Here is a 12,135-nt window from a genome sequence, read left to right on the forward strand (position 1 = left end):
TCATTTCATAAGAAAGCCCCCTCTCAAATCTTCCACTGTGTCATAGATTCCTTTAATCTGAAGTACCTGACCAGGAAGGTCTTGTTTTTGGTGGTGGTCACTTCAGCTCTCAAAGTCAGTGAGTGTCAGGATCTAGTAGCTGGTACACTTTATACTAGATTTCATCATAATAGGATGCATACTAGAGAGTTGCACGGGGACAGAAATCCGACCCGTCCCCGCGAGAAATCCCTCCGTCCCCGCCCGTCCCTATAAACTTCAGAAATAGTTATTTCATTTAATTATGCTACTGAATTAAAGGCTCTAGTAGAGACCCATTTACAAATAAGCAAAGACACTTTATTAATTTGGAAATATTAATTGGTAATAATACATACTTTGTAAACGGGTTTCTACCAGAGCCTCTAATGTAAATATAAATACTCAGCTGATGAGAACCTCCAAGCTGTCAGCTGAGGACTTCCTTTGCAGTTGGCCGGGGGTCCCTTCTGCCAAGCTTGGCAGGCAGCAGTAGCGTCCCTGAGTCACAGATGCTGGCACCTCAGTGGCTCATGGATGCTGCCAGTGACTGCTGTGCTTGGTGGAGGGGTGTTCTGGTCGTCTCTAGAGGAGGTCCTCTGCTGGCTGTGCTTGGGGATCCCCACCAGTCACAGCAAGGGTCAGCAAGTACTTCAACACTGTAGAAATAAAACCAGAAATGCATTTCCTTTTCTTTTGAATACAATACAAAGACATCTACTATATACATTTCCCAAAGCTAACATATTTTAGTCAATAAATTCCGTTTTTTACCTTTTATTGTCTGGAGACTTACTTTTCCATAAAGTTGGTCCCAGTTTCTTTTTTCCGCTTTCTCATCTTCTGTAAATTCTTCTGTTGCTGTCCATTGGTTCCTCCTACCATGGTCCCTCCATTCCCTTCACCACTATGTCCAACATTCCTCCCTCTTGCATCCATTTCAATCTGTCTCACTGTTCCCTTTCCACCACAATATTTCTCCCTCTCATCTGTACCTCACTCCCTCCCTATGACCAAAAATTCTCCTTTCTTCCATTCCCGTGTACACAACCATCTCCCACGGCTATATGATGCGTTCTGGCTATCAAATACTCGTATTGTTGGGCCTTACACGTGTGATACATCCCAAGAATGTGGACCTGCAACACAAGCCAGTGAGCTGTAGGAACAAGATGGATTTTCTAAAATCACACCCTATAGCCCTGCTCTTCAGTTCATTTTCTGGGGGGAAAAATGTGTGTGATACTGGAACTATATAATCTCTAGTGAAACAGGAGGTAGCACCGGGCAAACATTGATCATACAGGATATTGAACAGTCCTTCTGTACAGTGCTTCTGGCTGGCACATTTCGTTTCTTTGTTATGCTTGAAAACATTGATTACATTGCTGGCATTAATATTTTTCTTTCCTTGCAACCTAATCTCCGTGTCACTTGTTAAATATTACCCACTCTTGCTTAAAAGATTTTTGACCACTGACTAAAATAACCTGAGGAGAGCTGCCTTTGACTGTGTAACAGCACACAGTCAGAAGACCTTCCTTGCCATTGCTCTGTGACCGATGGAAGCCAATTTCTCATAAACAACCTTTCCTGATTTAATCTATTTGCTTTCATCCTCTGCTTTGAAAATAATGGGGCTTGTTTATTATGGTGAATGCCCTGTGCAGCCTAGAACACTGTGGGTTTACATGAGGTTCTAAATGTGCCTCCTCAAACGGAATGAGAGGGAATGGGTAATTCAGGGAATGCAGCACTCTTTAAAAGGAGCACTGATACTGGCCAAAGGTTGAGAAATGATTTTGTCCTCTGAACCTTTAACCAGAGGTGAGTCCCACAGCTCTGCAAGATAACCCTTGAATTTTGGAAGCCCTCCCCTATGTTTTTTCAAATATGGTTGCAGCTCTATTCCCAAGTTCATGCCTTGTGTCCAAAACGCACTCCCTCCCCCCTTTTGTGTTCCGCCTCCCAGCCCTCATCTTTAAGCAAATTACTAGCCAAATGGAGCTCGAGCCGCGAGGCTCGTCTTCTATTTCCTGCCTGCACTGCCCCAGCACTAGAGAGCTGCACGGGAATCCCGCGGGACCCCACGGGTTCCCCCTTTGGGTCACGGAGATCCCGTGGGGACGCCCCCTAGGGTCGCAGGGATCCCATGGGGACGCCCCCTAGGGTCGCAGGGATCCTGCGGGGTTCGATGCAACTCGAACCGCAAGGCTCGTCTTCTTTTTCCTACCTGCCCTGCAGCAGCACACAGCCGACCGGAAGTCTTCCCCAATGTCAGCGCTGACGTTGGAGGGAGGGGGAGGGCTTTGCTTAAGCCCTCCTTCCGACGTCAGCGCTGACATCGGGGGAAGACTTCCGGTCGGCTGTGTGCTGCGGCAGGGCAGGTAGGAAAAAGAAGACGAGCTTTGCGGCTCGAGTTGCATCGAACCCCATAGGATCCCTGCGACCCTAGGGGGCGTCCCCACGGGATCTCCGTGACCCAAAGGGGGAACCCGTGGGGTCCCGCGGGATTCCCGTTGTCCTCATTCCCGTGCAGCTCTCTAGTGCATACTAAGTTCCTTTCCTATGGTTGTATCAGAGTTCCACCTTAACCAGTCATTTGTCTTTACCAACATTTTTCCCCAAACCTCGTGCCCATCTTGGTGAAAGTGCACTGTACACTTTGAACTGCAAGCGAGCCTTGCCTTTTTTTCTAGAATGTACTAAGGCCTATAGACACTCCACCCAGCTTTTTGTTTCTTTTGATCCAAACAGGATGGGGACAGCTTTGGTAAGCGCACTTTGTTCAGTTGGCTAGCAGATTGCATCTTCTACTCTTACACCCAGGCTGGGTTGACTCTTGTGGGCCATGTCACGACTCATAATATTAGAGCCACATCTGTGTCGTCGGTAGCTCACTTGAGATTAGCCTCTGAGGAGATATGCAAAGCTGCTACGTGGTCTTTGATCTCATTAGCAGAATGCCTGATGTGACAGTCAATTTGGCCAGACAGTTCTGCAGTTTTTCTATGGTGTCTATACTCCAACTCTACCCTCCTAGAATCCTATTTTTTTCTTTTTTATGCTGCATCTCCACAAGCAGTGAGTTTGTGTATAAGTTAAGTTAATTGGAATCAAGTTCATTATGCCATTGTGAGACTCTGTTGACCTAGTGCTAATTTGGTGAGCCTTCTAACCAGGGATTCCCAAGTGTAAGGATGTTACTTTCCTACGTGTCCTCGGAGAAAGCAAAGTTAACTTACCTGTAATAGGTGTTCTCCAAGGACAGCAGAACAAGTATCCTTATACCCCTTCCACTTCCCCTTGGAGTTGATTCTTTTTTTTATATTTTATGTTACTGAAGGTACTATGCTTGTGTGTTGAGTGGGAAGGCATGCATGGTGGCACCATTGCCAAAAGCCTCATAAAGATATAGTGCGCTGGGCAGCGTCCACACCAGGCTCCATTAGGATGATGTCATTCAAATGTAAGGATACCTGGTCTGCTGTCCTCGGAGAACACCTGCTACAGATAAATAAAGTAACTGCTACACGGTATATGGTGTAAGCTCGTAAGAGCTGCTGGTGGAACCAGTCAGATTTTGGAAGTAGAGAAACCAGAAAAGTGGGGAAGTGCCAGGGGAGAGTATGGGAAGATGGGGACAGAGTGCCAGAAGGGAGAGAAGAATAAAGAAACATAGAATATGAAAATAGATGAGGACTGCAAAGCTCATGTAGTCTATCCAATTTTATTTCTGGTGGAAGTCTATAGATCCCAGTTGATCTGTGCTTTTCCCCTCACTTTTTAAAACTAAGTATCCTCTCTGCTTTTCCCAGATTTTTATCTTTATCACCTCCACTAGAAGGTTATTCCATTCTTCCACCATTTTTTTGTAAAGAAATATTTTCTGATATTGTTCCTTAGTCTAACCTGGTTGTTGGGGCGCATCAAGCCAATCTGGTTTTCAAGGTATCCACAATGAATATGCATGAGATAAATTTTGCATTCAAATCTATCTTGTGGGTATCCTGTAGATATGACTGGCTTGGTGTGTCCCAAAGGCTGAGTTGAGAACTCCTAGTCTAATGACTTAGAGTTTCCTACTGTGGCCTCTTATTCTAAAATATTCTTCCTTTTTCATCCAGACCAACAGATTGTCACTCTACCAGCAGATGAAGGCAGAGAATCTGAATTCCTCCAGCAACAACACCCATATAAGGACTGGTGCAGCCTGAACATAAGAATTGCTGTAGTGGGACAGACCGAAGGTCCATCAAGCCCAGAATCCTGTTTCTAACAGTGGCCATCCCAGATCCCAAGTACCTAGCTAGATCCCAAGTAGTAGAACAGATTTTATGCTGCTTATCCTAGGAATAAGCAGTGGATTTTCCCAAGCCATCTCAATAATACCTATGGATGTCTCTTTTAGGAAATTATCCAAACCTTTTTTAAACCCTGCTAAGCTAACTGATTTCATCACATTTTCCAGCAAAGAATTCCAGAGTTTAGTTACATGTTGTGTGAAGAAATATTTTCGCCAGTTTGTTTTAAATCTACTACTTAGTAGCTTCATCAAATGTCCCCTAGTCCTAGTATTTTTGGAAAGTGAACAAGCGATTCACATCTTTCCTTTCCACTCCACTCAGTATTTTGGAGACCTCTATCATATGTGTTGTTTACAATTATTTTTAGTCAGATCCTTCTTCCAGTTTCTGAAGGATTCTCTTTTAGCTCTAACAGCTTCTTTTAGCTCTAATAGCTTCCTTCACCTCACTCGTTAATCACGCAGGCTGCATTTGGTCTTCCTTCTTTTATAATATATGGAATATATCTAGTCTGGACTTCTAGGATGGAATTTTTAAATCTAATGTATAAAGGGATACAATCGTATATTTCAAAAACAATTAAATCTGAAACGTATTGTATGCTTAGTTTAGTAGAAAGGTCTCATTCATACCACATCAAAAAGATCACGGACGCAAAAACTAAATACAAAAACGGAGAAAAACAAACCTCATACACAGGCAGCTGGAGCTACACAAGTACCCTAAGCCGCCTGTATCATCACTGGTTTGAAAAAAACTCTGTACAGATATATAAATATGCTTTCATTTCATTTCATTCATATCCAAGATGTTTTATTTTCAAAGTTCACTTGGTCTCATGTATGAATGGAAATCCAATCTATCTAAAACAGTTGAAAAGGCAACAGCTTAGTCTCAAAAGAGTTCTTGATATCATGGAACAAGAAAAATTGTCAGATATAAAAAGGACTTATCTCAAACTGCATTAGCAAACATCCTTCGTCCAACATCTGGCTTCCTGACAGAAAGTCCTTCTGTTTCACCTCAGCAAGCTACTTCACGGGATCAGTTTTTAATATTAAATCATCTCCACGCTCTCACGTAACACAGAAGTGGAAGTAACTCCTCTCAAGATGGCTACGGGATGGGACTAGGCTAGTGTTGATGCCCAGGGATCAGTCCACAGACCTTTAACCTTGATGAGCTTGGAGGGATCCAACCCTCTGCAACTTTGAGAATTAACCCACAGGCTTTCACTCTAAAGGGCTAGTTGGCTAGAAGTGGTTCCAAGGGGTCTTTGCTAATGGAGGTGAATACTTTATTTTCTTGTCTCTCCCTTCCTCCCCTCCTTCTCCTAGCTGGGACCCCTGTAGATAAAAAAATGAAACAGGAGCTTTTTTCACCTCTGGTTCTAATGAACAAAAACCAAAAAAAGATAAGGTATCAGAGAGGGGGAATCCCCAGAATAGTGAGTGGACTGGGGATCCCAGAAGTGGGGAATGGTTTGGTTCTTATGGTGGTGGGAATGGAAGGAAGAGATGTTGGGTGACTAGTGCCAATTGATCCTGTTGTCCTGTGTATGACAGGGAGCGACAATATGAGTTAGTTTGCTCCAGCAGTCTCCAAAAACTGGCATCAGCTTGCAGAATATATTTGAAGCCACCTTTAGATGCAGCTGCACAAGCTATATCTGTGCCAATATTTGTAAGAACAACAGCCATTTTACCACTAGATTGCGAAAATCCCACCCAGTCTGATAGGACACAGCGCCAGAATGAATTGGGGTAGTCCTTCTGCCATCCCCACCCCGGAGTATGGATGGACTCTCAGTAAATCTAGGGTTACAGTTTTTCCAGGTTTTCATGGAATGTTTGAGACCAGCACTTAGGGGGCTCCAGGACCTATGGTGCCTAATGGGATGCAGTAACTGTGGAAGCTGAAGACCCTTAAGGACCTCGACCTGCAGGAGAAACGGCCCAGGGTTTTTAGTGGGAACTAAATAGTTAGCAGGCACTGGTCCTAAAAAAAATGGAATCAAATCAACTTACGGTAGTTGTTCTTAAGCAGCAAATTCAGCAGTTGGGAAGTAAGACTAGTGTCGTGCAGACTTCTACAGTCTGTGATTTGTTTATGGATAGATAAATCTAGCTAGGCTGGAGTGAGTTTTGATGGCAACTCTAGTAGTTGAAAATTAAGCCAGTGTCAGGGCAGACTTCTACAGTTTGTGCTCTGAAATTGGCAAAGACAACTGAAGATCAAGTATGTATAAGTTATCATATATCCTACAGTAGAAATTAATTTTGTTGGGTAGTCTGAATGGACCATACAGGTCTTTATCTGCTGTCATCTACTATGTGATTGTCTCCTTAGAAGAGATCTTGGGAGATGGTGATGATGGGGATGGTGATAAGCTTTACCTAGATGTGGGTGAGCTTCTCTCAGGAAAGGATGGCTCCTCAAGTTTCAAATTTATTATGGTTTGATATACCACTTTTGTAAACCGCATAGAACTTCACGGTATTGCGGTATATAAACTGTTATTATTATTATTATTAAATAGTTTTACATTATTAAAAAAAATTTAAAACCAAACAAGGATAATTAAAAACAAGGGAAAGGACATACATATGAGAAGTTGAATTGGCAAGACATGGTACAGGAAGAAAAGGGGAGGGTTACAATTTTTAAAATAAAAAATTGAGAAGGTAATGGAAAAAACCATATGGAGATGGGGATGACTTAAGTGACTAATTAACTTTATATCGCATCAGTGGCTAATTTTAGAGGTGATTTTGGCTTTGACATATTTTAGTACACGTTTTTTGTATTTGACTTTTTGGGAAGACTTAAGTGAACCATTTATCTAAATCTCAAAAGCATTTTTAAAGAGGGAGGTTTTAAGATTAGATTTGAAATGGTTAGAGTTAGTTTCCAGTCTTACTGCTTTGGGGAGAGCATTCCATAGTGTGGGAGCAACTACAGAATACATGGTTTTGCAAGTTGTCTCATAAAATAACTGATGAATGGATGGAACTGTAAGAGATTTTGCTGAGACAATCGTAGTGTATGCGAGGTTTCATATGGGATCAGAAGTCTGTCAATAAATGAGGGAGAGTGATTAGCCTGAACATTGAACGCAAGAAAGAGAATTTTAAATGTGATTCTATGGGAGATGGACAATCAGTGGGCTTTTTTTCAAAAGAGGTGTGACATGGTCAAACTTCTTTGCATTAAAGATAATTTTTACGGCAGTATTTTGTATGATTTCTAATCTGGTCTCTTTTTGGTTGATTCCATAGTAAAGAGAATTACAGTAGTCTAAGGTGGAAATGACGAAAGAATGAATGAGAATATTAAGAGATTTTGCTTCTAGAATTGACGCAAGGGACCATATCATCTTGAGTTTGAAGAAAAATTTTTGAATTACAGAACTAATTTGTGTTTTGAAAGAAAGTGCATTATCAAGAATCACACAGAAGAGTTTAATATTTGATACTACCGTAGCTAAATTGGGGTTGAAGAAATGCATAATGGGGAAGAAAGGATTTTGTTCTCTTTGGTCGAAAAGAGCATAGCCTTTGATTTATTGATGTTTAAGGGAGAGTAGATTTTGGCAAAGCCAATTACTGAGAACAGTTAGTTATTGATTGATTTTTTGAATTTCGGATGGATTGCTCGACAGAACTGAATGAATAAGCTCACTATTATCTGCATGTGTGAAGAATGTAAATCCAGTAGATTGCACGATAGTCAGAAAGGGGCAAGAATAAGATTAAACAGCATAGGTTAGAGAATAGAACCTTGGGGGACACCCGAATCCTGTGTGTAGGGTTCTGATGAATAAGTGGAAAGGCAAATCTGATAACGCCTATCAGAGAAAAATATGAGGTAAACAAATTCAATGCCATTCCTGAAACCCCTAAGGATTTGAGACAGCTGAGTAGAATTGAGTGGTCGATCGTATCGGATGCTGCAATTGTCTAAAGAAATCAAAAGGACTGATTTTCTTTGGTCTAGGTAGTTCCTAATAGGTAGTGACTAATCTGAGAATTGAAAGCTCTGTGGAGTGATGTGGCCTGAAACCCGTTTGATTAACGTGAAATGCATTAGTTTATTCCAGAAATGGTGTCAATTATTTGAAGACAATCTTAGTTAAATTTTGCAAGAAATGTGATGTTGGCTATTGGGTAGTAATTGGAGCAATCCTCAGGGTCAACAAGGGTAGCTTCATGATTGGCCTGATTTTCCATTGCTTTGGCATAGTGCCAGTGGAAAGGTGCCTTTTTGGAGCAAGTAGTTGCTGTCCCTTATTAACCAAGTGGTCTCAGCTCTTCACATTTTAACTGAAGAGTTGCTGAGTAAGGACCTGCTAAGGGGAAGAAAAACTTCATTGGAATATCTTACCTGCTGGCATTCAGACTTGGGAGTAAATCTGGGCTTCGGTAGGTTATATAATTGTTTTTCTTTTAGTTTCTTAGCTCATTACTCTGCTTTTTCAGCAAAGTCAATAGAGTAGACTTTAAAGTCTCTGTTAGGGTTTTATATAAAAGTGTTTTAGTCTAGATTAGGGATGCTGATTTTTTTAAAGGATTCCAGGGGAGATTGGGGAAATTATAGACCAGTAAGCCTGATTTCAGTGCTGGGCAAAATAATGGAAACAATTATAAAAATTAAAATGTGGAACACATAGACAAACATGATTTAATGGGACAGAGTTCTCATGGGTTCAGCCAATGGAGATCTTGCCTCACCAATTTACGTGACTTTGAAGATATGAATAAACATACCAGATGCTAGGATCCATCTTGGGGGTCAGCACCCAAGAAAAAGATCTAGGTGTCATTGTAGATAATACGCTGAAATCTTCCGCCCAATGAGCAGCGGCAGCCAAAAAAAACAAATAAGATGCTAGTAATTATTTGAAAAGGGATGGTAAATAAGACTAAGAATGTTATAATGCCTCTGTATTTCTCCATGGTGCGACCGCACCTTGAGTGTTGCGTTCAGTTCTGGTCACAGTATCTCCAAAAAGATATCGCAGAATTATAAAAGGTACAAAGAAGAGTGACTAGGATGATAAAGGAGATGGAACTCCTCTTATATGACAAAAAGGCTGAAGAGTTTAAGACTCTTCATCTTGGAAAAGAGATGGCTGAGGGGAGATGAGATTGAAGTCTACAAAATCCTGGTGTAGTACGGATACAAGTGTTTTACTGCATCAAAAATTACAGAGACTAGGGGACACTCGACAAAGTTGCAGGGAAATACTTTTGAAACCAATAGGAGGAAATATTTTTTCACTCAGAGAACAGTTAAACTCTGCCAGAGTATATAGTAAGAGCAGTTAACGTAGCTGGTTTAAAAAAAGGTTTGAACAAATTCCTGGAGGAAAGGTCCATAGTCTGCTATTGAGATAGACATGGGGGAAAGCCACTGTTTGCCCTGGGACCGGTAGCATGAATTGTTGCTACTATTTGGGTTTTTGCCAAGTAGATTGGCCACTGTGGAAACAGGATGGGCAAGATGAACCATTGGTCTGACCTTGTATGGCTATTTTTATGTTATGTTCTTATGATCATATTCTGTAAAGACTGATGCAAAGAATTCATTCATTCTCTCCTCTATGGACTGGTCCTCCCTCAGTGCCCCTGTTGCTCCTTGATGATCTAACGGTCTAACAGGATAATGATCCTATCTGATAATTTCCTTTCCCTGATTCCTGCTAAACTGCTTCAGGGCCCACCCAGGATGGCTGTGAATCTCGGAGAATTGTTTTGCTGCATCATGTCTTTCTCTACTTTCAGTGGCTCTGATAATTTATTAAATCCACATAGTAACATAGTAGATGATGGCTGATAAAGACCCGAATGGTCCATCCAGTCTGCCCAACCTGATTCAATTTAATTTTTTAATAATTTTTCTTCTTAGCTATTTCTGGGCAAGAATCCAAAGCTCTACCAAGTACTGTGCTTGGGTTCCAACTGCTGAAATCTCCGTCAAAGCTCACTCCAGCCACAGTGGACTTTCGTAATTTTTGTATATATGTTTATTTTGGTTGAATGCTTACTTTGGTATTGGTATACTGACAAGTTCCAGGCTGCACCATTCCTTGTACTGGTGATGTCACTGCAAGAGTTCAACTTCTTTGCCTCTATATTTTGGTAGAGTGACTTAACCTGTTGGTCTACACTGGTTTAGCAGGAATCAATGAAAGGAAATTACCAGGTAAGATCAAATTTCACCTTCTTGGGCATATATTTAGGGTCTTAAGACTTATCTCAAATGGTTTTTGGTGCATTCTCTGCATCATATTGGTCACCCTTTTTCTAGATTGCTTCCCACTTCTCACTATATACAGGAGATGTTTCACCCAGATTGAACATAATACTATAGCTGAGGTTTCACTAATGGCCAGTACCAGAGGCAACATTATCTCATTTGTTTTTACTTATTTTGCTTCTCTTTACAGTATTCACCTCAGAGATCTGAAAGAACTCAGACATGAAATTGCTAATCTGTAATCTATCATTTAAAACAGCCATAGTAACTAAAGGTTGTAAGGTGGCCAATGTACATAAGAACATAAGAATTGCCGTTGCTGGGTCAGACCAGTGGTCCATCGTGCCCAGCAGTCCTCTCACGCAGCGGGCCCCTTGTCAAAGACCAGCGCCCTAACTGAGACTAACCCTACCTGCGTACGTTCCGGTTCAGCAGGAACTTGTCTAACTTTGTCTTGAATCCCTAGAGGATATGTTCCCCTATAACAGACTCTGGAAGAGCATTCCAGTTTTCTGCCACTCTCTGAGTGAAGAACTTCCTTACGTTTGTACAGAATCTATCCCCTTTCAATTTTAGAGAATGCCTTCTCGTTCGCCCTACCTTGGAGAGGGTAAACAACCTGTCCTTATCTATTAAGTCTATTCCCTTCAGTATCTTCAATGTTTCGATCATGTCCCCTCTCAATCTCCTCTGGTCGGGGGAGAAGAGGCCCAGTTTCTCTAATCTTTCGCTGTACAGCAACTCCTCCAACCCTTAACTATCTTAGTTGCTCTTCTGTGGACCCTTTCGAGTAGTACCGTGTCCTTCTTCATGTATGGCGACCTGTGCAGGACGCAGTACTCCAGGTGAGGACGCACCATGGCCCGGTACAGCGGCATGATAACCTTCTCTGATCTGTTCGTGATCCCCTTCTTTATCATTCCTAGCATTCTGTTCGCCCTTTTTGCCGCGGCCGCACATTGCGTGGACAGTTTCATCGACTTGTCGATCAGAACTCCCAAGTCTCTTTCCTGGGAGGTCTCTCCAATTACCGCCCCAGACATCCTGTATTCGTGCATGAGGTTTTTGTTACCGACATGCATTACTTTACACTTATCCACATTGAATCTCATCTACCATGTTGATGCCCATTCCTCGAACCTGATTATGTCACGTTGCAGATCTTCGCAATCACCCTGTGTGTTCACTACTCTGAATAACTTCATATCGTCCGCAAATTTAATTACCTCACTCGTACCTATGTCCAGATCATTTATAAAGATGTTGAGCGGGGGTCACATGATGCGTCTGACTTGAGCAGACATGTGCTCTTGAGCTCTCTGACCCACAGTCTTCAAAAACCTGCTTAACTTCCCTTAAAGGACTGTTGGACCGCTCCTGATAATCACGGAGATCTGCGCACAGTAGTGGGCGAGCGTGGGGCCTCCGGACAGTTTGTTTCAGCCCGGAATGCCGGTACGATCGGTGAAAACGCCGAAGCACAAGTCAGCCTTTTCTGTGCCCAAAATGGCAGTGTCGCCGACTACCACTTCTGCCCCAGTGCAATGGGGTG

At 42.1% G+C, this 12,135-nt stretch overlaps 1 protein-coding gene across 4 annotated transcripts in view; it reads left to right on the forward strand.

The window, feature by feature from the left end:
* The window catches only part of DMWD (DM1 locus, WD repeat containing), a 70,275-nt gene that overhangs the window by 13,451 nt on the left and 44,689 nt on the right, over positions 1–12,135 (forward strand). For 2 of the 4 annotated variants that reach the window (XM_033953885.1, XM_033953883.1), the window contains exon 1: positions 9,829–10,529. The exons of the other annotated variants lie outside the window; for them this stretch is intronic. Coding sequence is in view for 1 of the 2 variants with exons in the window: in XM_033953883.1 (XP_033809774.1) it covers positions 10,512–10,529 (18 nt within the window). In the remaining variant the exon portion in view is untranslated. Of the gene's footprint in view, positions 1–9,828; positions 10,530–12,135 lie in introns of those variants that run through there. 4 annotated transcript variants of the gene reach the window in all.

The sequence above is a fragment of the Geotrypetes seraphini genome, chromosome 8 (assembly GCF_902459505.1).
Source record: "Geotrypetes seraphini chromosome 8, aGeoSer1.1, whole genome shotgun sequence".
Lineage (NCBI taxonomy): Eukaryota > Metazoa > Chordata > Amphibia > Gymnophiona > Dermophiidae > Geotrypetes > Geotrypetes seraphini.